This window comes from Poecilia reticulata, chromosome 8, assembly GCF_904066995.2.
Source record: "Poecilia reticulata chromosome 8, P_reticulata-male-v2, whole genome shotgun sequence".
NCBI lineage: Eukaryota > Metazoa > Chordata > Actinopteri > Cyprinodontiformes > Poeciliidae > Poecilia > Poecilia reticulata.
The window spans coordinates 4,275,136-4,301,295 of NC_088837.1; the positions used below are offsets into that span (position 1 = coordinate 4,275,136).

At 38.3% G+C, this 26,160-nt stretch overlaps 1 protein-coding gene across 3 annotated transcripts in view; it reads left to right on the top strand.

Annotated features, from left to right (window-relative positions):
- trpm4a (transient receptor potential cation channel, subfamily M, member 4a) overlaps positions 1-24,855 on the top strand; it is a 90,161-nt gene extending 65,306 nt beyond the window's left edge. For all 3 annotated transcript variants that reach the window (XM_081609655.1, XM_008414995.3, XM_008414996.3), the window contains 10 exons: positions 251-483; positions 13,291-13,406; positions 17,776-17,908; positions 18,637-18,811; positions 19,370-19,535; positions 19,610-19,791; positions 21,758-21,890; positions 22,789-22,861; positions 23,088-23,181; positions 23,465-24,855. In XM_081609655.1, coding sequence (XP_081465781.1) covers positions 251-483; positions 13,291-13,406; positions 17,776-17,908; positions 18,637-18,811; positions 19,370-19,535; positions 19,610-19,791; positions 21,758-21,890; positions 22,789-22,861; positions 23,088-23,181; positions 23,465-23,490 — 1,331 coding nt within the window. In that variant the 3' untranslated portion in view covers positions 23,491-24,855. The remainder of the gene's footprint in view (positions 1-250; positions 484-13,290; positions 13,407-17,775; positions 17,909-18,636; positions 18,812-19,369; positions 19,536-19,609; positions 19,792-21,757; positions 21,891-22,788; positions 22,862-23,087; positions 23,182-23,464) is intronic.
- The last annotated feature ends 1,305 nt before the right edge of the window (positions 24,856-26,160 follow it).

Consider the following 26,160-nt stretch of genomic DNA (forward strand, 5'->3'; position numbering starts at 1 on the left):
TATTGGTGTTTCACATAAAATTTAATTGAACTATATTGTTTGTCGTAACGTGACAATATATGCAAAAATTCAAGGGGTATGAACACTTTTACAAGACACTGCAGCTTACCATCATTAGTGCATGAAGGTCATAGTCTAAAGAAAACACCACTCCGAATAATATAGAATGTTAGTAATATTATTCTGTTATGTATTTTTGTTGGTTGGCACTGACTTGACTTGTTGTGTCTTGTGCTTCTTTTTCAACCAGGCTCTATGCAGACTAATTCCAAAAGACCGTTTATTGTGTCAAGGTGGAGGCAGTTTTGGTATGCGCCTGTGACCTCATTCCTGGGCAACGTGCTGATGTACTTCCTGTTCCTTTGCCTGTTTGCCTATGTTCTGCTGGTGGACTTCAAACGTCCTCCCCCGGACGGCCCCTCCTCTCTGGAATTTGTGCTTTACTTTTGGGTCTTCACATTAGTCTGTGAAGAGATCCGACAGGTTGGTTATTTACACACAAATTTGTCTACACTGACACACAGTATGTGGTTACTTCTTAAAACCATTACAGCTAGAAAGTTGTGGAAAATAATATTTATTATAATGGTGTCTTTCTAATACCATTACACCCCTTCAACTTTTTCACATTTTGTCCCATTATAAGGAAATAAGACTTATTGCTTTATTGAACATTATTGAAGAGAAGTTTAAAACAAGGTTATATCAATCAATCAATCAAATTTTATTTGTATAGCATATTTCAGCAGCAAGGCATTTCAAAGTGCTTTACATTATAACAAACACTAAAACACAAAGTCATGCAACATAGAATCAACAATCAAAACATTACATTAAGTCAAATACCATCATTAAATTCATAATTGATTACGTTTCAAATACAACTCTAAACAGGTGGGCTTTAAGTCGAGATTTAAAGGAAGTCAGTGTTTCAGTTGTTTTACAGTTTTCTGCATAGAAGCTGAATGCTGCTTCTCCTCGTTTGGTTCTGGTTCTGGATGCAGATCAGAACCAGAATCGGAGCCTGAGGGGTGTGGAAGGTTGGTACAACAACAGCAGATCTTTAATGTATTGTGGTGCTAAATCATTTAGTGATTTATAAACTAACATCAGTATTTTAAAGTCTATTCTTTGAACTACAGGGAGCCAGTGTAGGGACTTTAAAACTGGTGTTATGTCTCTAAATTATTTCGCTCCAAAGAGGACATGGAGAGAGAAAAAAGCAATCCCGACTTACTTTCTAGAGATTCCGAGAAACTTTTTGAAAAACCTGCATTCCTTTTTTGGATTAAAGGGCTGTTTATACACTTTCTGCAAATGTATTGGTGGAGTCTAAAGAAGAGACATGAAGTATGGTTTAAAACATTTCCTATGGTCTAGAGATGTCCTACATGATGATATTATGCTAAGAGACACGAAGCTGAAGTTGGTTTCTGATTGCAGCTTCTTATTCGTCAAACTGCTAAAGGGCGATTGCACCTATTTTTTCAGTATCGTCAGTATCTTTCATCTACTCTAGTTAATTACAACATTTAGATTCTTCAAGCCTTGACTAGAAGGGCGATTTCAGCACTTTATTTGCATCTGGACCACATGAGAACTGATCTCCTCCTTCTCTGAAATTAACATTATTTTGCTGTTTTCCACTTTTGACTTTCTGTTTTCTCTCATTGTTTTTATATTCAGAGTAGCAAACATTGGTCTTGTTTTCATTTGATCTCTTTTACCTTCCCAAAGATGGGCATCAACTGAGATGCTTTCAACAATTTATGTTTTCTTATTTTATTAACTTTTTGCATGTTCAGTTTTTTATTAATAAAAATTAAAAACTGTTGGTCACAAAGGAGGTCATAGTCGGCTGGTCACCCTGAGCCAGCTTCTGTGGGAAGTTTCTTCCAGGTTAAAGGAAGTGTTTGCTCTCCGTTGTCTCTACATGCTTGCTTGCTGTAGGGTTTGCTGCAAAGTTAAAGACAAATGTAAGTGATTACTGGGTTTCCTTAGTTTAGTTCTAAGGAAACCCAGCAAAATGCATTGAGTCACTGACTTGCAAACTTCAAAGCTCTTGTCCAGCAGGTAGTGACAGTAGAAAATGGAATGGCATGCGTTCAGGGGCAATAAAAGAGAGTAAAGTCAGAAAAAATATTTGCAAAGATGGCTTAGTATGTGTATCAATATGAGATGTCTGCAGTCAGTTTTGGACATAACACTGGCATCCATAAATGCACTGGAAAATACAAAAGCATAACCAGGACTGAGGCAGAGGAACATATTGAGCCTGGCCAAATCGAGGAGCGGTAAGAGAATTAAAGCGACTGAAGCAATGTGAGCATCCAAAAATAATCATGTTTACAGAAAAATAATTCAAATGAATCATAACCAAAATTTTTTTTTTTTGAGTGACAGAGAAGAGTTTCTTATTCAACTATGAAAAGAAATAGATTGACGTTCCAATCTCTAAAATTAAAGAAATGCTGTGAAATAAAAATGTTTCCAAGTTTGAAAATTTTTATGGTTTTAACTGGAACTTCTTATACTAACACAAAATGGCCTATTTTGACTCTTCATTCTCTTCAAATTATTTAATCAGTACATAATCTTGTCCATATTTGAAATGTCCACCTATTGTAGTTTTGGAGCTGGAGCAGTTGTAGTGTGATCCAAATGCATAAAAAGTAATGAAATTGCCCTTTATTGCAGTTTCACAAATCACAAACTTGGCTTAAATATTCTGCTATTAGAGAAGAAAAATTTAGTCCAAGTTTAGAAACTGTTGTAAATTGTGCTCCATGTCTCTCATTTAGACTCCACCACCACTACCAGCTTTGCAGAAACTGTGTGAACAGCTTTTTCACCCAAAAACGGAATGCACAATTTTTCTAAACGTTTCTCGGGCTCCTTACTAAATAGTGCTCTTAATCGATTAAAACAGACTAATCAGATTAATCATACTGACACTGTGATTAATCACGATTAATCGCTATGCCTAACTGCATCTTCTCAATGTAGACTTTCAATTCCAGTTAACTGTTGCATTTACTGCGACAGTATATGCACACATATTATGGGTAACATAACGTCAGACACAGGACTAGATGAGTTATTGTTCAGCATTAGCTTATGCTAAATGACAAATGATGTTCATGCCGAACAACAATACAAAACATGCAAGACAGGTGATGTATTTACTGTCCCCTCCAAAAGTATTGGAACGGCAAGGCAAATTTCTTTGTTTTTGTTGTACACTGATGACATTTGATTTTAACAACAGAAGATGAGCATGAGACGAGTTCAAAACGTCAAGTTTTATTTCCCGGTATTTACATGTAGATGTGTTAAGTAAATTAGGATATGTCACCATTGTATTACACCACAGCATTCGTAGATGAGCAGAAGTAAAGGAACAAATAAACTTAATATTTGGTGGCATAACCCTTGCTTGCAATGACTGCCTAAAACCTGGGACATCACCAAACTGTTGGAAGTGTGCCGATCGATCGGTCACCGATCATAATCGGGCTGATTTTCGTGAAAAAGTGCATGATCTGTGATCACGGTCTCTTGTTGCCAATACCGATCACCTGCATCTCATTTCTCAACCTGCCTGTGCAGCTGGTCTCCTCTTTCCTTCACACTGCGCAAACGCGCAGCAACAAATCCTAAGTGATGTTGAACTATAACGCACTGAGTGAATGGGGAAGTTTGCGTGTTGTGGCGGAAAATTGAAGCAGGTCAAAATGCATCAACACAACGAAGCTAATACGACATAAAAACAATGTTATACTTGACGGAGTTTGGCTACATCAAGGCTCACTGCAGTAAAAAAGACATATGGAGGATCAGATAGCAGGTAAAGCAGCGCACAGCTACAAACACTCACCCGGATTAGCATGACGGTCAGAAAGCTAAACAAATAACCCGCAAAATTATTTAAGTCTTGGAGCTGCAAAGTAAGACGCTGGTTCTGCTCTCGCTGTTGAATCGCTGCTACGCTACAGGTAGTAATATTTCACAGACGGAGCGCCGCTTCTGCTCCACCTGGTAGTGACTCTCACACCGAACCTCTGCTTAAAGCTGCATCATCCAACTTAAAAAAATACATTTTACATACGTATTAAAACTTTCGCTGTCCTAACATGAGACAGATAATCTCTGAAAAAATAATCAATCTCCTCCTAATTAGTCCGCTCAGTCAGAAACAGCCACTCAGAACTAGCAGTAATCAGTTAGCCGCCATGCTAACAGGAAGTTTTCATTCAGTAACTCTGGATTGTTTATTGTAATGGATCCTGTATTTGCCTTTGAATGTTAAGTTTTATACTTGAATATTTTTGGCAATGTTGAGAGGTTTTATTTGGACTCTTTGCATTATTTAGCCTCTTCAGAGCCTTCATATGTTATCAGTCTGTTAAAGATAGTATTATCAATATTATCAATAGCAGTACAATTTGCACAATGCCTGTTTTGTTTAGTTTTCTTCTTGGAAAAAGTTCTTAGTTATTAAAAACAAGTTTTTGTCTAAATTAAGGTGAATTCATGGTTCCTTTTTTCACATAATGTAACCGGTAGTGTTTATGATAAAATTAAATAACTAATAATTATGTGATCGGTATCGGTGATCGGCCCTCATGTCTGATCGGTATCGGCAGGAAAAAACCTGATCGACACATCTCTACAAACTGTTCTTTATTTGTGATGCTACTCCAGGCTTTTACTGCAGCTTCTTTCAGTTCTTTTTTGTGGGAGTTCTCCCTTCAGTGTCCTCTTCAGGAGGTGAAATGCATTCTCTTTTGCATTTCACCTCCTGGGTTAAGGTCAGGTGATTGACTTGGCCAGTCTAAAGCCTTCCACATTTTTCTTCTGATGAAGTCCTTTGTTTTGTTGGCAGTGTATTTTGGGTCATTGTCCTGCTGCATGATAAAATTCCTCCTGATCACTTGGGATGAATTTCTCTGTAAATTAGCTAAATGTTAGGGTTAGGGTACCATTATCAGTTACATCAGCAATAAAAAATTAATGAGCTGTTCCAGAAGCAGCCATGCACACCCAAGCCACTATGCTTCACAGATGAGCTTGTGTGCTTCCGATCCAAAGCAGTTCTTCTCTTTCTCCACACTTTGACCTTTCCATCACTTTGGTGGAGATTAATATTTATTTCATTAGTTCATAAGATTGTGTCCAGGAACTTTTCTGGCACATCTCTGTACTTCTTTGCAAATTGTGATCCAGCCTTCCGATTCTTACTACTGACAAGTGGTTTGCATCTTTGGGCGTAGTCTCTATATTTTTGCTCTTGGAGTCTTCTTTGAACAGTGGATTGTGATACCTTCACTCCTGCACTCATTGGTGATATCTCCTTTCCACGTGATTAATAGGAGCTACACCGCTAAAACTCCACTCTAGGTTTCTGTGGTTACCTGCAAAAATGTACCAGTTATGGCATATGTGCAGTGGTAGGAAGTAATGAAGTACAAATAATTTGTTACTGTACTTAAGTACAATTTTCATGTATCTGTACTTTACTTAAGTAGATTTAATAATGGATACTTTCTACTTTTACTCCACTACATTTTACAGTAAGTATCTGTACTTTCTACTTCACTACATTTCTACAAAACTGTCGCGTTACTCGTTACATCCAAGTCGCGTTGCTCTTTTCTTCCGTTAAAATGTGACGTTCAGGGACTTAAGGTGGCGCCGTAAAATCCGAGCAATAACGTGACTTAGTGTCTGTTGTCACCCATCGGCTCCACCTTTAATATCTAGTTTTTTATGGGAATGTGGATCTTTCAGATCAATTTGAGAAGCAATTTTGATAGGTAAAAGTACATTTTTTGTGTCACGTAGCACGAGGTGCTGGTCTTGACTTGGTCTTGGGTAGGTGGTCTTGACTACAACTCTGCCATGTGGCTCCTAGGTTCCATGTCCTCTCCCGCCCACCTTCTTTCCATCCCCTTTCTGTTGGATTTCTTTCAAAATAAATGTCACTAGTTGCAAAAAAAGTGAAGTTCATGTTATGTTAGGACAGGAGATGAGATGTTTCCATCCCTGAAATTATGATGCATAGAATCATATATCTAAACCAAAATAAACCAACTTTATTTATAAAGCACTTTAAAACAACCACAGCTGATACAAAGTGATGTACATTAAAACACAACATAATAAAAATAAAAACTTAGTTTAAAAACAAAAACATACAATTTAAAACTAGATCCTGCTGGTGTTGAAAGCCAAGTAAAATAGATGGTTTTAAGACGAACTTTAAAAGTGGACAGTGAAGGGGCCTCTCTGACCTGCAAAGGCAAGTTGTTCCATAACTTTGGGCCAATGACAGAAAGCCCTTTCCCCTCTGAGCTTCCTCCTGGATCTTGGTACCTCCAAGAGCAGCTGATCTGCTGACTTGAGAAACCGAAAGGGTACGTAGGGGTGAAGAAGCTCAGAGAGGCAAGATTATGTAGTGATTTAAAAACAAACATATGAATTTTAAAATGAATCCTAAAGTATAGAGGCGAAGTGAGGCCAGGACAGGGGTCACAGGCTCCCTCTGTCGAGTTTCTGTCAGAAGTCGTGCAGCAGCATCTGAACCAGCTGCAGACGTGAGAGCAGCGACTGACTGACTCCCAGATAAAGTGCGTTACAGTAATCCAATCGAGTTGAAATAAAAGTGTGGATCACTGTTTCAAAATGCTGCCTGGAAAGAAAAGATTTCACTGACGCCAATCGCTTTAAATGATAAAAGCTGGACTTAACCACGGCTCTGATTTGGCTGTCCAATTTAAAATCACTGTCCATCTTAAAACCAAGATCTGTAATAACAGGTTTAAAATAAACCTCCATAGGTCAAAGGTCAACAGAGGAGGACTCACAGGAGCCACTGGGTCCAAACACCACCACCTCTGTTTTCGTTTCATTAAAATTTAAAACATTCAAGGCCAACCAAGCTTTAATATCACCTAGACATGCCAGGAGGTGTTTGATGGAATGGACATCCTCTGCTTCATGAGCAAATAAATCTGACAATCATCAGCATAACAATGAAATGAAATCCCATGTTTCCTGAAGATAAAACCCAGAGGCAGTAAATAAAGTGAGAAAAGCAGAGGGCCCAGAATTGAGCCCTGCGGGACACCATAAGGCATTGAAGCAGCAGATGATTCAGAGTCACTAATTTTTACTGAAATAGTTCTCTCCTCCAGGTAAGACCTGAACCATTTAAGAACAGTGCCATCAATACCTACAACGTGGTGTAATCGCGATATTAAAATGTCGTGGTCTACAGTGTCAAAGGCAGCAGTTAGGTCAAGTAAAATCAGAACAACATGGTGACCAGAATCACATGCAAGAAGGATGTCATTAAAAACTCTTATTAAAGCAGATTCTGTGCTATGAAGAGTTTTAAAACCTGACTGGAAAACCTCCAGAATGCCATTGTCATCTAAAAACTGTCAGCTGACAGTACACAAGTTTTTCTAAAACCTTAGAAAGAAAAGGCAGCTTAGAAATAGGCCGATAATTAGCCAGAACAGTAGGATCAAGGCCAGGTTTTTTAAGCAGTGGCTGCACTACTGCATGTTTAAAACTAGCAGGGACCACACCTGAGGACAGACTGCTATTTATAATTGCAAGAACAGGCTGCAGTATGCTAGATAAAATATCTTTAAAAAATCGTGGAGGGACAGGATCACGGGGGGAACCTGATGGCTTAATGCAGCCAACCATGTCCTCTAAAAGTGAGACAGTCACAGGCTCAAACTGAGTGAAAGCAGCAGAGCAAGGGACCAAAACAGAAGGGTCAGAGTCAGGAGCTGTGATAAGAGCCCTGGTACTGCCAACCTTTTCAATAAAGAAACGCAGAAAATGATCACACATGTCAGGAGAAGCTTCCAAACAGGCATTCTGTGGAATATTAAGTACAGAGTCAATGTGTTAAATAAAACATGTGGGTTATGGCTGTTTGAGGAACCGCCCCCCAGGGAGCGTTCAGAGGATGGCAGGGGGCGCTGGCTGACATTTTTACAAAAGGGGGGCGCTGAGATTCCTCTGGGGGGCGTTTGGTCGAAGGTAAACTTTACACCTTAAATGCACAACAATGCCAGTTTAGACTTTGAGCAACTTGGTAAAACTATTGTGTAACATTAAATCATGCTTGGCTGCAACGGTATTGATGGCAGCTCTTCTTCTATTCAGTGTTTGTTAGCTTCTGTTAGCTTCTTGGCGCAGCTCCATTCTCCTGCTACTGTAGCTTCACCACATCAGCGTTACGCCGGCTGATGACAAAGCAGCAACTTATATTAAAGTGTTTTCTGTTTGAAAGCTGCCTGCTTCCATGGAAGGACAACAGAAAATCGCTCTTATAAACATGTAATTACTAAAATCACTATACCCTAACTTTGTATCCCTCTGAAAAATGAACCCATTTAAATAAAGAAATCCCTCCACGTGTGATACCACGATAGAGAGCGTTCATTTTATAGACCCAGAGAAGAGACAGGAGAATGGATTTATCCTGGACTGGTAGGTGAGTCCCACATTACAAACCGCTCTGCGTAACATGCGGCGACCGGCTGCTAATGAGGCAATGAAGCTTGAAGCTGCTTGATCACGTAGAGATGTGCTCAAGCAACACAGCTCAGATGTTATTGTCTCCCATCACTCCCAGATGGGACCGTGTCGTTGCAGAGAAAGAAGCTCAGGGCTCCGTTAGTCATTATCGTGAGTTAAAATTTTTACGAAAGTAAAATGTTCGTTTTTGTGACGCCTTTGTTATTTTGAAGTGATATGTAAACGTTACCATAGCGACTGCAGTCAGAGCGTTTGGGCAGTGGTCCAGAGGAGATGAGTAGAGCTTGTGAGTCTTAAGTCTGGTTTAGACGGCAAGATTTAAGAATTGTCTCCAAACCTCTGTGACCACAGAGCTGATAAAAATATAACAGGTTGGATCGGTTCGTGTCTCCAAGGCAGGAGCAACACAAACCGATTCCAGTTACGAACATCCCGATTCCAGAGGATAATCCAGTAAAACACCTAACGTAGCGGGAATTTAGAATAACCAAACACGGATGACGATGTAGAAGTGTAGTGTGAAGTCATTTAAGAGATAAAAGACGTAACAAAAAGAAAAGGTGGTGGATAAAAGACGACAGGAGCAGCCGCTCTCTTTGCTGCACTATGATTTGGAGGTGAATATGTTTTTTCATAATTAACATTTTTAACTGACTAAACATAATAATGATCTTTAGATTTAATAACAAACATTTCCACATATCATCTCCGATATCTACCTGACTCTCAGTTGTGTGATATGTCAGCTGTTTGAGATTTCTCTCTGTTCTTACGTCACCGCGCTTTCTGATTGGCTACCTGTCACATTCAGCTGGTTGTATTCTCGTTCAGGGAAAACCCCACAGGCTGCGATAAAAGGGCCAAGACGACGCAAATTGGGCAATTTCAGTATTTAGTGGGAACACCAACATGCAGAAGCCTTATCTGACTGTTCAACCCCCCCGGGCCGCAACAAAATGTCCAAGTCTTGACCGGTCCACGGTAATAAAAAGGTTGGGGACCACTGATTTAGCACATACTAGTAGCAACACACAGGTTCAGCACTTTTACCGTTACAGTTACTGTTCGGAAACTACCGTAATCAGTTCAGTTAAATCTAATCTTGGAAGCTTTTCTCTTTTTCAACCTAATAAATGTGATATTCAATTGACCTGTTATGACTCAAATTTTGGGTGTCCTCCCCCCTCTGCTGCTGCATCGCTGTGGAAAACCTGGAGCGGCAGAGATATCTGCGGCTTATATGTGTATGTTTACTGGTAAAAAAAAAAAAAAAAACTTTGGGGTTGTGGCTTACAGTCCAGTGCGGCTCATAGTTCGGAAAATACGGACTAAAATCCTTCTTGGATTTATTCTGTGAAGAACCCAGAGAGGGTTATTTGATTGTGCTTTTTGGAAAACAATATATATTTACATTTAGGCACACTTTTTCTGTTACAAACTGACTCCAGCCACCCACCAGAGAAGGAAATCGTTATGTGGCCCTCACAGGAAGAAGTTTGGGGACCCCTGATTTATATGCTCCCACTGGCTCAGGTTATAACAGGAAATAAGATCAGCTACCATTACTACGCGGATGATACACAGGTCTACATCACGATGGCACCAGGTGACTCTGAACCAGGGCTTAAAGAGTTCCGGCCGGGGGCCGGATTTCCGGCTTTTGACCAAACGGTCCGCCTCAACCAAACTGTAGTCTCCGGGCTTAAAGAGCTCCGTCTACAAAGATGTCTGCCAATTGTGTGATACGGGTGTGATAGAACAATGGTACCACAGCACTTTTAAATGTCAATAATCAGAATGCAGAAATTGTTTCTGTTGTTTTAAAAGGTTCATGTCAGTCTGCCTTTTCCCCATCAATATGCTTCCCGACCACCCTGCACTATACGGGGTAAAAAAAAAAACCGAGGCACACATTGCGCAAAACTCTGAAACAGGAGAAGCAGGACATAAAACGGAGCGACGATCTAGATGTGAATTATGGCATAAAAACAGAGAATCCGACGCTGAACAGTGAAAAATCAACACATGATGTGAAACACATGATGATTAGGAGGCACAGCAGGTGATGAGTGAAGATTACTGATGGTCAATAAACGATAAAATAAATGTAGCAACAGGAAAGAAACTAAAGTGGACATAGCAATAAACCAAGAGAGGATAAAACTAATCAAAGGAAACTAAATGGAAATGAATGAAGAACAAAATGCAAGAATAAACTAAGAAACTAAAGTAAATACAGAGGAATAAACTGGTATGGCAAGACCTTTTGAGCAATAATTAATACAGAGACTGTATGGCAAGAATAAACAGACACTATTTCCAGATCCATCCATTCATCCATTTTCTTGCACCCTTTTTCCCTCAGTGGGGTCGGGAGGGTTGCTGGTGCCCATCTCCAGCCAACGTTTCGGGCGAGGGGCGGGGTACACCCTGGACAGGTCGCCAGTCTGTCGCAGGGCTATTTCCAGATAAAAGGTTAAATAATATTGTTGAAGTGTCATGGGTTTGTTGAGACCACATCTAGTACTGAGAATAAATATATCTTACAGACCATAACAGTAAATAACTTATCACTTATTTATGTTTTTAATTAGATTTGATATATTTATTTCTTCAATATTATTTTTCATGTCAGTGTTAATGTCATGAGGCTGATGACTCCATGACACTTTCAATTTGACTCATTAGGATTTAATTAAGAACCAGATTTGTTCTTTGTAATTTCTGTCCAGTAAAACTATTAATCTATAATCAATAGACATGTCTATATAAAGATATAATCCATGTTTCTGTCTCATATTTCTATGGCATTAAAAGGATCTGGAACTTTTGTTTTTCCACTGAAAGCTCTGGTTTGAACAATAAATGCCATGTGGGTGAAGTTTTATGGATGATGCTCTGATGTCCCATTCTCCTGAAGGCAGCACAGAGCTGCACCACCAGAAACTGACAAACACTGAAGAGAAGAAGAGTTATGATTAATGTAGTTACAGTTCTATCCATGTTTTAATGCTGCAGCTCAGTCGTTTTGCAAATAGTTCAAAGTTTAAACTGGCATGTTGAACATCTTTTATCTGGTCATTTTGTGGAATATTTAACAACTAGAAAATGGCACAAAATAAGAATATTGTTTCCACTCTGATTGGCTGCTGTTAGACCTACAGATTTTAACTTGAATGTTCATTGCATTTTTCATAGACACCTGTGAAAATAATTTCTATTCCCATGACCTTTTTGTTCTCTGGGAAATTATTTTTGATGATAAATACAGAAACAAGCATAAAAGTCAAAACATCTACAATAGTGATAGTAATATTAATGATAAAATAATAGTCAGTGCAAAGTAGCCTGCAAATTCTTTGGTGGGGGTGGTGAGGGGCCTGGATAAAGACTAGGGGGGGCTGGGCTGAAAAAGGTTGAGAAACTGATTTAGTTGGTAATGTTGCATGTTCTAAATTACTTGCAAAAACATTGACTGAAAGGACTCTGATTTAATGTTGAGGGATTTTTGCCTGTAAGTCAAACCTTTAGGGTACAGACATTTTACATTTTGGTTTGAGTTGAAATGTACTGAAGTCTTATTTAAGTTTGAGTGTTTAGCTTGTTAATTGTGTAGTTAGAAGCAATTGTTTGCACTATTCAAAGACACTTTTTATTAAACTGTGGCAATAGCAACGCTATAGTTCATTTCTATCAAACAGCTGCAGCTGATCCAGATGCTGCTGCTCGCGTTCTCACTAAAACCAGGAAGATAGAGACATAACACCAGTTTTAAAGTCCCTACACTGGCTCCCTGTAGCTCAGAGGATAGACTTTAAAATACTGATGTTAGTTTATAAATCACTGAACGGTTTAGCACCACAAAACCTTAAAGATCTGTTATTGTTGTACCAACCGTCTAGACCCCTCATACCTTCTGGTTCTGGTTCTGATCTGCATCCCCAGAACCAGAACCAAATGAGGAGAAGCAGGATTCAGTTTCTAAGCACCACAAATTTGGAACAAACTTCCAGATAAGTTTGTTTACTTACGTTGAGTTTTAAGTAAATCTCAACTTAAAACCCTCCTGTTTAGAGTTGCTTATGGCTAAATTAGGGTTAGAGTGCAGGTTTTGATGTCTTTGATGTTTTTGATGTATTTTTTTTAATCTCTTTAATGTTTTTATCTTTACTTTTTAATTTCTTTTTATTTCTCTCACTGTTTCTGTTTTAATGTTTTCTTACAATCTCTTTCCTTCTCACTGTTTATTCACTGTCACATGCTGTTTTTATTTTAATTATGTAAAGCACTTTGAAATGCCTTGCTGCTGAAATGTGCTATTCAAATAAAATTTGATTGATTGATTGATTGATTGATTGATTGATTGATTGATTGATTGATTGATTGATTGATTGATTGATTGATTGATTGATTGATTGATTGAAATATGTGCAACAAAGGTAAAAAGTGATATTTTTCCAAATAAAAGATTTTTAAAAATTAAAATACTCCAACATACTGCACATGGGAGAGAAAAGCTCCCATGTGCAGTATGTTGCACATGGGAGCTTTTGGGGGCTAATGCCCCCCAAATGCTCCCAACACCCCTGGCAAAAACCCACTAATCTGTCGACAGGACAACTACTAAAAGGGACTTTTGTTAGCTTAACACATTAATGTGTTTAATTTTAAATTTAAATGAACCAATCACATGATGGATTTAATCCCTGCTCTGTTCTTTGTTCACAGACCTTTTTGGGGGGCAGTTTATTTTTGCTCCAAAGGATGAAGAAGTATATTCAGGATCACTGGAACAAGTGTGACCTCACAGCTATTCTTCTTTTTCTTTTGGCTCTAATCTGCAGGTGATTGTTCTAACAAGGCCAGCAAGGCAACTGCTGGAAGTGATTTAGCTATATTTGCTTTAGCACATATAGCTAAAGCCTGATAGGCTTTAAAGTCCTTGACTTTACAGAATTTTTTGTCCAGATGTATTCCTTTTGTTCCCAGCCCACATCTGTCTGTAATAATGAGCGCAACTGTCCACAAGTTACAATGCACAGCACCAGTAAACAGGGATGTGCCAATTGGCCTATTGTGGTAAACAATTAGTCGCACATAAACTAAAATGAGCTCGATAATAATTGCTTGTTTGTTTTTGTTGTCTCTCTTTCTACCTAAGAGACTGCATGACAAAAAGCTTCACTCTTCTAGTTACTCATTTCCAAGAGCACTCAGAAACAATAACGGCTCAACACAGATGATCAGTTTTCCTCCACTCTGGGCGAAGCCAAACACAGGACACGATAGCGATGACAGCAACAAAAGTTGAACAATTTTCAGCTTTCTTGTGTAGCATTGCTAGCTTGTGTGTGCACGTGTACGAACTCAAACTTTCACATGCACACATTATGCTGTTCGCTCAGCTAGATGAAAGTTACTCAGACTTATTTTATTGCATTATTTCTTTGTTTATAGTTACTTTATTGGTAAGAGACTGTGTCACTGCTCAACTCCATAGGAAATGAATGTAAAGTAATGAGAGCAGCGCTGTCTCCCATCACCATGTCAGTGACAGAAGACAGTTACAATTAGAGGTGTTTAATTGACAAAACACAGAAGGCCAGTGCAAAATAGTGCACACTAAAAGTTTGCTTGTAGAGTTTGATACCTTTTAATCTAATTGAAAAACCAGCCTTTCGAAAAATGATGCAAACATTTACAGTACACAGTAGTGAGTTTACACTTGTTTTCCTACAAAGGTCCTAACTGGTAGTATTGCCTATTTGAGCCCAATAATGAATATATTTTTAAGGGTAAGTTTGTTTACAAAGACCTCATAATCCAATTCAATTATTTTTGGATATTTAGAATGTGTTTAGAAATTAGTTTATTGGTCTTTGAAAGGTGCGTTGTTATGGAATTTTCCCTCTGTATGCAATTTTATGCTATTAGTCTTAAAACAACAACATTATTGTTTATTGTAATATTTTCTGGGGCAATTAATTGCCCAGCAAAATGTGTTATTGTGACAGGCCTCTTCCTCAAACAGAATTGGGTGGCTAATTTCTCAGTCATTTTTGTAATGCTCTGACCTGTCAATATAAATGTGTTTGCAGTTTCTTTAAGAACAGCCTTAAAAACTCAAACACATTAGTAGCAAAGGCAACATCATCTTGTGTGAGTAAGAAAGCAATTCCTGTAAATAGCCTTATTTGGAGGGAACATCTTAAACTGGTCTAAGCATTCTATATTGGCAAGGAATGTGGTTTGCAAAGATAGAATTTCAAACACAAAGAGTTGTTTGCATGTGTATTCCTTGGATAACTTTTTTTCTTTCAAGAATAACCCCTTAAGATGTACAGTCTCATTTTTGTAGGGGTAAAACATAAATAAAATCCATAATAATACAAATCATAATAAGTAATAAACATGTGAACAGAGACTCTCACATTATGCTCAATGCTTCCCCCAAACCTAGTCAGTATATAAAAGAATACTTATACATATCAATTGAAACCAATTATATGATACATGCACTCAACATCCAGACACAAAAGAAGAAAAATAAAAATGATTTTTTGTTGAAATTCAAAGCAGCAGCAAGTTGTTTGATAGGGGGTAGTAGAGACAAATCTAAGTGACGAAGGCAAGTTATTCCAATCTGATGAAGCTTTAAACTGAAATGCAGGACATTTAATTTCGTTCCTAATTCTTGGTGTGGAAAAAAAATGCTAACCATTATTTCTCAGGCTTTATGGTGAACAAAGGCGGATCAAGTATTGTTTTGAATACAGAGGAGAATTAAAATAGATACATTTAAAAGTAAATAGCAACCAATGACTGCGACAGACTGGCGACCTGTCCAGGTGACCCCGCCTCCCGCCCGGAACGTTAGCTGGAGATGGGCACCAGCACCTCCTGACCCCACTGAGGGACAAGGGTGTAAAGACAATGGATGGATGGATGGATGGATGGATGGATGGATGGATGGATGGATGGATGGATGGATGGATGGATGGATGGATGGATGGATGGATGGATGGATGGATGGATGGATGGATGGATGGATGGATGGATGGATGGATGGATGGCAATCAATGAAATTTTCTTCTCGTCTTGGGAGCTAACCAGTTCAAGTCCTGTATGAACCTAAGTTCTTTTTAAATGCTTTACTGATATTGAAACTCTCATTTTGGGTCTTCTTCTTCACCAGTGACTGTCTACATCAAGGGTACTCAAAATTAAACCTTGAAGGTCCACAAAGACATTTTTAAAATGGTCAAAGATTCATTTTTCATAGATGGTCAAGAAACAAACCAGAAACTGTTATATTCAAAGGTTTCTTTTCACACAGAATAATAAACATATGGAAACAAAGTGTAATTAAGTTTTATATAAATTTTCATAAAACAATAAACTCCTGCGGAAAAAAAAGAAAATGTGAGGAGGCTTAAGACATTTTAAAATGAATACAAATGCAAAAAGGGGGTGAGGAGGTGGATTAATTCTAAGGTGATTCAAGGAACTCAGGAATTGAGCTTCTTTTGCTTACCTGTGGGACCCACCCTTCTCTGAGTGAGCACTCCTTTGCTTTTAGTTATTGAGGAAAGGCATTTTCAAAATACCTTAGGAGGTCAAAGGATTGCTCAAACACGCATGAAGGACTCAAGGCTACACTGCAGGTATGTAGACTTGCAGTGTAATGCTCTGACCTGTCGATGCATCCAATGCTATAATTTGCTGTATTACAGCTTGATGTATTATGCTATAACACATCAAATTATAACACGATGTAAAGCCGAAAAATATCTATTTTACATGGTACTGCCCAATATTAGGCACATTGGTTTTGTGCTGGTTGGAGGTAGAATAAATAAATCGGGTCTAAATCCGTGCTAAATCAGAAACGGACAGTCTAACAGAATCTCATCTTTCAAGTTCTTCGCTATGGCTTTGCTGTCAGGGCACAGCCCTCCTCCAGCGTGTAAACTACTATGAAGGCAGGCTGCACAGATATCTTACACTTACCTTTATCCAGTGGCGTGCCATGGTGTTTCAGTCAGGGCCTTCAATAGACAACAACTGTATCTGAACAATACACACGTTGTGCAAAAACTATGCACCACACCAAGCAACAGTCATCCAATAATATGCAAATAAATAAAAATACGGCAATTAAAGCAACAATGCAGCCCAACAATGCATATATCAAGTAATATATCAATGTATATTTTAACAAAATACACAGGCAACAGCGCACATAATTCAAGAATCAGCTCTATCTTCCTGGTTTTATTCAGAACACCAGCAGCAGCATCTGGATCAGCTGAAGCTGAACGATTGATTTGTTAGGCAGACCTGTGAAGACACTGCTGTAGTAATCAATGTGACTGAAGATGAATGTATGGATGAGTTCCTTAGTTGTTGCTGGGACATTAGTCCTCTAATCCTGTAAATGTTCTTTATGTGACAGAAGGCCAATTTTGTAACTGCCTTTATGTGGCTCTGAAGGTTCAGGTCAGATTTTAGCCAGATCGCTCGTTTCTAATTGTAATAACTGAGGCTATGTATTGACTACATTGTTCTTCTTTAGGTCCAAAGACAATAACTTCAGTTTTGTTTCTGTTCAGCTGGAGAAAGTTTCAGTGTATATAAATATCTGGTTACAACTGCAGGTAAAAATTGACTAACTGAATTTAGCTTTTAAGTATATGAAAAATGTCATGAATTGAGGTGAGATGAGGTGAGAGAGAAAGCAGGCAGGACCCAGGTTGAAGTTGAATGGTGATTTAATGAAGACCGAGCAGCTCGAACAGTCCCAATACAGGCGGCACACAGAGCGGAAGCTAAGGCTCAACACCGGTAGCTACTGTATCTAAAAGACTGACACACGAGAGCTGAAGTCGACACAGGACTTCTCAGTACGGCTGTGACGACTAACTGACAAAAACAAATGACTTGAACTGACTCTATGTATTTAAGCCCACCGGCTTAAATACATAGAGGGTAATCAACCAATCTAAATAAACACGGAAAACCTAAAGTGAACACACAGAACTCAAATCACGACAATAAAGGGTTCCTTCTCCCCACGTAACTTTTTTTTACCTAGTGGTCTTGAACTAGATTTGTTCCTGAACATGCTTTGTTTTTGGAGCTTTGTTTTTGTGTTGGACTGTAATATAACTTTATTGCCTTGAGGAAAATAAGAACAATAACTTTTTTTTGTAGAATGTTTCCTTGGTCATTCAATGTTGGACGAGCTGTTATGGCCATAGACTACATGGTCTTTACACTTCGTCTGATCCATATCTTTGCCATCCACAAGCAACTTGGACCCAAAATCATCATTCTTGGAAAAATGGTAATGGAACTGCTCACAAAACACCTAATTTAAATCATGATTGTATTTAGAAAAAGATCAAAAGCAGTCTGACTTTAGAGTTCTCAATAAGCATACTGCATGTTGATAATACATAAAAACACAGAACAAATATGGCCAATGTGAAAGGCTGTGTCACACGTTAAAAAAAAAACTAAACCCACAAAATGTCTTTTGGACAGATGAGACCAAAGGGTGAATGTTTGTCTACGATACCTGCACAGCTCCACACAAGGCGTCTCACACTGTCCAGCCTGGTTCTGGAGTTTATTTCATTGCAACTGGGTCCAGGAACCTTACAGCTTAGTGAACTTTGCTATAAATTCAAGTATATCAATTTCAATCTATTTAGTTGCTCAAGTTTGATAAGGACTCAATTCTAATAATTATAATATGTAAAAAATATCTTCCACTGGTAGATTATTTAACTTTTAACTAGTAGTGTTTCATCAGGATTAAGGATTTACTGACTCAAAACAAGTTTGTATATTGTGCTAAAAAGTTACTTGCAAGTTAGTTTTGTCTTACTTCAATAGTACCAAGATATTTACACCAGAATCTAAACCAAAAATACTTTTTAAAAATTATTTTTTTGTTTTTTTTGGAGTGCATAATCTGGGCCTTATTTACACGCATGAATTACCTCCTGATGAAATCCCTTACTGTAACTCCAGCAATCTTCCTCAATCATCTATTTTTGTTTTTCACAGGTGAAAGATGTTTTCTTTTTCCTTTTCTTCCTGGGTGTTTGGCTGATGGCCTATGGCGTCGCCCATCAGGCACTCCTCTTTTCATATGACCCCCGGTCTAAGTGGATTTTCCGCAGAGTGTTCTACAGGCCATATATGCACATATTTGGACAAATTCCTATTCATGAAATGGATAGTAAGTATTTTTATATAATTATGATATTTATTATGTGATCATATTGTATTTTCTGTCATTCTATCTTACAATGAAATGCCTTTTTCTAAATTACTTCTGTCAAACTAAAAATGAAAGATGTGTCAAGTATATGAATATTAGCTCCTATCCAACAAAATGGTGCAGTTACAATGTTGACATTTTAAATGAGAAAGGTAACATTTGTAAAACAGTAGCATTGTATCCCTACAAATAATTCAACCTTTAGTTTAAGAATGAGAATTTCAAACAATCACCTGACAATGTTCTTAAATGTTTTTTGGCTTGACTTTAACTTGCATAAATTCTTTACATGAATTTTGACATATTCTCCCAAAAGTTATTTTAGATTGCAAAAATGCTTGTTTACTCTGTTGTCCAGGTTGAAGCTAACCTGATGTGTTAGCTTCTCTTTGATTGTCGTTATATTTTTGAGATTCCTATGTCACACAAAGATTAACTAGAAAGAGCAACTTGAAGAACTAGATGTCACTAAATGACAGCCATTTTCTAACATTCCTCTGATGTTCTTCATTCAAGCCGACAAACTGGAAGAACGGAACTGCACTTATAACCATTCAGAAATTGAGGCAGGAGCAGAACCCTGCCCGAGTACCTATGCAAACTGGCTGGTCGTAATCCTCCTTGTTATCTATCTGCTGTTTACCAACATAGTGCTGGTCAACCTTCTCATTGCCATGTTCAGGTACCCAAACATCTGTTCATTGTTCTACAAGTGTAGGATCTATTTTTCTCCATGTTTTGATGTTCTATCTGCAGCTACACCTTTTCCAAAGTTCAGGGGCACAGTGACATCTACTGGAAATTTCAGCGTTACAACCTCATTGTGGAGTACCACTACAGACCATGTCTGGCACCACCATTCATCATCTTCTCCCATCTTCACATTCTTATCAAGAGACACATCCGCCAGATTCCTTCTGCCAAGAGTCAGCACTTTGGTGAGACATGGGAAAGTAGAAATGGGTAAAACGCGGACATGTCTGAAAATGGACTAATATCTAACTGTATAAAGAGAAGTTCCTAAAAGTTAGACTTGTGTTGAATATCAGGCTCCTGCATTGGCATGTATTGCAGGTGAGATATCTTCATCTCCTTGTATTTACCAGGTAAAAGACGGGTTATCATACTTTGCATGTGAACAAAAGTTAAATTCTGGTGTCGGTTAACCAGACACAAACGTTACTCCCTATAAGTTTCCGTTAACAAGGCCTTTCTTCTTGTCAGGTTTGTGGAATGCACAATAGTTATCATGTGAGCTGATTCTCCCACCTATCTTCAGCTCCTCCAGAATTATCATAATCCTCTAATAGCTGATTCTTTGATTAATGTTCTCCTTGCTCAGCCAGGCAGTTTAGGTTGACATCTACATCTTGGTAGGTCTGCAGTTGGTCTATGCTCTTTCCAAGTTCAGATGATGTATTGAACAGAGTGCTGTGAAATATTCAAAGCTTGGAATATTGTTTTAAAAGGATCCAGGACTAGTTGAACATGTTGGACCAAATATGTTGCAATTTTCCTATTACCTAAAAATGGCTGTTTGTGATATGCCAAAATACATAATTACTTTTAAAAAATGTACATCTTTTGATATATTTTTCACCCATGGAAGTCGCCATTTTTTCACTGATGGGTTGATGATGCGTTTTGGTCCATTCTGTACTGGAGTCTACAGGGTAAACACAGGAGGGCTAACTTTACCCCAGTGGTTATCATATTGGATTTGACTGGTGTGATTTTAGATAAAGCCACACTGTGTCACTATTGGCTGTAATTAAAAAATAAATCAAAATAAAAATGTAGGTGAATCTGGATAATTTCTAACATGAAAGAAAGGAGAGCCGGAGTGGAACACAACTTCCGAAGGATCTAATCTGGACCCTGGACATTTCTCCACAACACTTTGAGTCATTTATATCAACAGAACTAACAAAGGCTCCAACAGGTGATTGTTACCTTAACAATCTAAAAATAAATGCCATGCTCCTGCCGAGACAGGAAAAGCTGGATGCTCTTTGAGATGCTAACAGGAGATCTACTGCTGTACTGATATCACCGATCCGACCGGACCCAAATGGTGGTTGCTGTTACCACCACACCGAACCGGACACAGCACTACAGACCCTGGGAGAAATGTCAAAGACAAGCAGCGCCAATGGAGCTATTACTAAGTATGCTAATGGAGGCAGAGGACCGGTACTGAATGTGAAACCACTACCAACACTAAACGAAGTGTTGGTACGGCAACAACCAGACACAGAGCTATAGAAGTACTTACCAGATCACACAGTCCGACCAGAGGTACGTGTCATTCAGTTTTTCATTTACAAAGCTGAATGAAGTAAGTCCTCAGAAGCAGCAATACACCAGCTGCTACTGTCCTCTTCCTCTGTTTGGTCCTCCTCCTCATCATCACCTCTTGTTATTTCTATGTCCCGATTTATTTCAATGCGCTCCAGTTCAAATTAAAAAAGCTTCATAACTTTACTCATCTCTGTTTTGACTGGAGGAGCCAGGCAGTTGGACCATTACACATATTTATCCAGAATGAATTGCAGCGTGAACAACATGGCGACATTCTTGTGAAAATATTTTATTAAAATTTATAAAACTAAATACCATCGAAAATAAATATTTCCCAAATAAGGTCTATTTTTATAACTAATCGTGGATCCCTTTAAATTTTCCCATAACTTTGTCACTGACATGTCTGAGGTCAGAAACAGAACATCTGCAGCCGTACTCAGATTAAATTGCACACAGCTGGATGGTGTTTAAAAGTATGACACCTTTTTTTAAGGCCCTATAAGAAAAGCTGTATCATTTCACACCGTACTTATGATTCAACATGTCCGCCTCTCTTCTTACCACTGTTTAGCTGTACTTACTGATTTATTTCATACTTAGCTGTGGAGCTGCAAGGCAGGAAGGCAAGCCATCTGAATACATGGGAGGCTGTGCAAAAAGAGAACCTCTTGTCTGCTCAGAATAAGCAGCAGAGAGAGAGCGACACATCACGACTTCAGCGGACTTCTGTTAAGTAAGTTGTCGCTTGGATTAAAATATAAACCTGTAAGAGCTGATCATCACTTTCATCACATCACATAAACAATCCAGAGTTACTGAATGAAAACTTCCTGTTAGCATGGCGGCTAACTGATTACTGCTAGTTCTGATTGGCTGTTTCTGACTGAGTGGAGTAATTATGCAGAGCAGGGAGGAGATCGATTATTTTTTCAGAGATTATCTGTCTCATGTTAGGACAGCAAAAGTTTTAATACGTATGTAAAATTAATTTTTTTAAGTTAGATGCTGCAGCTTTAAACAGAGGTTCGGTGTGAGAGTCACTACCAGGTGGAGCAGAAGCGGCGCTCCGTCTGTGAAATATTACTACCTGTAGCGTAGCAGCGGTTCAACAGCGAGAGCAGAACCAGCGTCTTACATCGCAGCTCCAAGACTTAAATAATTTTGCGGGTTATTTGTTTAGCTTTCTGACCGTCATGCTAATCCAGGTGAGTGTTTGTAGCTGTGCTGCTTTACCTGCTATCTGATCCTCCATATGTCTTTTTTACTGCAGTGAGCCTCGATGTAGCCAAACTCCATCAAGTATGGCATTGTTTTTATGTCATTGACATATCGCAGAGCTTTTTGTGTAAAAAAAAACAACAGAAATTTCCAGCTTTTTTGACTACCATTGAAATAAAAGTATTGACTACTGAATAAGAAATCTGACAGTAAGATTTTAATCACCTACCCTAATCGCCATAATGTTTGTCCTGAAGGTTTTCTTGCTTAACTTTTTCTGAGTACAGAGCAAAAATTTAGTCTAACATCATGTTTAGTATGTGCAGAGTAGAAGTGTAAAATAATATACTTTCATGACTGTTTACACCATCAAAATTGATATAGCAAATTTATATTTATGCATGTTTGTGTAGGGTGGACGGTGTTCTGAAGCAGATGGCAGAAATCCGAGACCACGACCGAAGGCTGCGTCTACTTGAGACGCAGGTCAGCAATACCTTAAAGAAGACATACTTTTTATGTCCTCCACAAGTTACCACAGTTTCTTGATCACACAATATAATTGAAATACCATACATGTGTGCTATTACCTGTCTGTTTTTAGCTTGTACTTTTATATTCATAAACAGCCCATGTCTACATGTGTTATGCTGTATGTTTTCTGTGTAGCTGTCATTTCTGCCTTTTCAGTATTAATCCATCTCTCTCTCAGCTGGATTACTGCTGCAGCGCCCTCTCCTGGATGACTGAAGCTATGTGTCAAAGTAATGTGGTCACAACTAATCGGCCTCCTAAACTCCACAAAGGTAATTCCAAAGTTGTTGGACATCCAATTAATTTTTTAAGCACTAAATCCCTTTTTTTTCCCCTGACAATTACAGTGTATAATAATCAGTAAATGGGAAAATTCTGTACATTTTATCATAAACAGGGCATTCAAGCTTTGTCAATCAAGCATATATTATGCTGCAGAACTATTTTACTTTGTGGATGCTTTTAGATTTTTTTTTCTTTTTCCCAGCACGATGTGACACATGTCTTGAAAGTTTTACCTACTTACTATTTTTAATGTCTTTCATTTTGTTATAGATGTTACCCAACTGTCTTCAACCTGAACTTCAGGGTAACGTGCTGAAGCAGAATTACTTTTGTATCATGGGCATTTTAATTCTGTGGACCACTTCTGAACACAACAATCTCTTGTTTAACCCTAACCCCCGTTCTGGCTAAACATAACTATCTGCTTAAACACTAATCGTGGGGCTTTTTTGGTAACCCAAAGTCATGGATCAGTGAATGTTTACTTTGTGAAAGACTCAGGACATTTATGTTGCAAAATCTATAGTTTCCTATTCACATGTTTTGTTGCAGGATGTATCTATATTTTCTATATATAGTCTATATTTTCTGCTGCTTAATGGAAAGGCCAGCATGCAGTCCAACTCTTTTACTTTTTTTTTTGGTTTGTTTTTAGAGCTAAATTATGCACTGGTTTTTTGGTCATTCTCACTAAAACCAGGAAGATAGAGACATAACACCAGTTTTAAAGTCCCTACACTGGCTCCCTGTAGCTCAGAGAATAGACTTTAAAATACTGATGTTAGTTTATAAATCACTGAACGGTTTAGCACCACAAAACCTTAAAGATCTGTTATTGCTGTACCAACCGTCTAGACCCCTCAGATCTTCTGGTTCTGGTTCTGCTCTGCATCCCCAGAACCAGAACCAAATGAGGAGAAGCAGGATTCAGTTTCTAAGCACTACAAATTTGGAACAAACTTCCAGAAAACTGTAAAACAGGTGAAACACTGAGTGCCTTTAAATCTCAACTTAAAACCCACCTGTTTAGAGTTGCTTATGGCTAAATTAGGGTTAGAGTGGGGGTTTTGATGTCTTTGATGTTTTTATGTTTATAATTTCTTTTAATTTCTCTTTCTCACTGTTTCCGTTTTAATGATGTAAAGCCCCCTGGAAAACGTCCCAGTTAAACGACGTTTAACTAAAGTTCTACAGGGTTTAGAGTCCCAGTTGACTGCGTTCAATTAAAAACCTAGAGGTTGGAGTCCTTGTCAAACGGTGGTTTTGACTAAAGTCCCAGAGGGTTAGAATCCCAGTTAAACGACGTTTAACTGAAGTTCTAAAAGGGGCGCGGGTTTTAATGTTTTTATCTTTTTATAAAATCTCTTTCTCACTGTTTATTCTGTTTTTATTTTAATTATGTAAATCACTCTGAAATGCTTTGCTGCTGAAATGTGCTATACAAATAAAATTTGATTGATTGATTGATTGATTGATTGATTGATTGATTGATTGATTGATTGATTGATTGATTGATTGATTGATTGATTGATTGATTGATTGATTGATTGATTGATTGATTGATTCAAGAGCAGCTATAACTAGTTATGCTACCAAAGATTGCCATGTAAGAATAAATTGAAATATTCATGGTCATATGAAATAAAAAGGGACCATCTCTGGGTTGTCTAATTTATTATTGCTTCACTAAAGAATTTCTTCTACATGCTGGAAACTACTTTTATGTAAAACGTGTTTCTGGACAGTTTTCTTGTGTATACCCCAGGGGTGGAAATTAAACATTTTCTCCACCAGCCACAGTGACTGGTGGAGAATTTTTTTACTGGCCACTCAGACATTTCGCCAGCCACTGGTTTTTTTTTTTTTTGCTCCAGCGGGTAAAGTTTGTGTGGTAAACATAACAGTTTGACACATTTTTCTGAATGGGCTTATGTGCTTTTTTGCTTTTGTTGTCATAGTTGTTCTGACTCGCCTCGTCTCGTATCCACTCACTTTTCTCAATGACACTATTTATATTTATAACCTTGGTGGAGAGGGGCGGGTCAAGTGGGACTGAGGGATTTCATTGGATAAGCCCAATGTCTGTCAATAAAATCTACCAATGGGTTGTCGCGGTCAATAAAAATTATATATAATATACTATTTTTGTTAAATTATGGACCGTCAGATATGGACAGTCTGCACAGCAAATTCAAAACTGTTAAATGTTTTGGTGTCAGTACACTTTCTGCAAAAGCAGAGTTAATTTTACTCTAATAGAGTCACATTCTGTATATGTAAGTCTGGGGTGTATATTATTAATAGCTAAAATCCAGTGTTAAAACAAAGTGCTTCCGTATCAAATCTAGAGGTGTTAAAATAGAATCAATAACTCTTTACTTCTTAACTCTGAACTCCACCAGCGGCTCTAACACTGAAGGAGTTAATTCACTGACTCCACCCAGAATCACAGATTCCCACCGAAGCGACAGAAGCCAAGTCATTTCAGGACTATTTACTTTCCACATGTCTGACTTATTTACTGCTCTTGGTAAGTCATTTTTTTACTGAGATGGTTTATAACTATTATTTTGAGTTGAGCTCAACCTGTATGATAGACGTCATGTTTGCCACACGGCTCGGTGTTAGCATTTTTAGCTTAGTATGTCGAATGTTAACAGAGTATAGCTGTGTCCAAATTCAGGGTCTGCATCCTCGAAGGACTGGTCTATGTAGGACGGGTCCTTCGAAAGCCGGGAATAAACTAAACCCGGAAGAAAAATATCTGTGAATTCGGACAGGTCTAGCCATAGACATAATATAAGAGTAGACCCCGCATTGGCTGCTCCGGCGCAGGAAATACGGCGGCCATCTTGGAGAGGTCGTCCCTCCTACTTTGCTCAACCAAAGCAGCAGAAGATTCCTCAGCACTGAGGGTTATTGTTGTTCTGATCTATGGATTATTGATGTGAGGCTCCATAGACAAC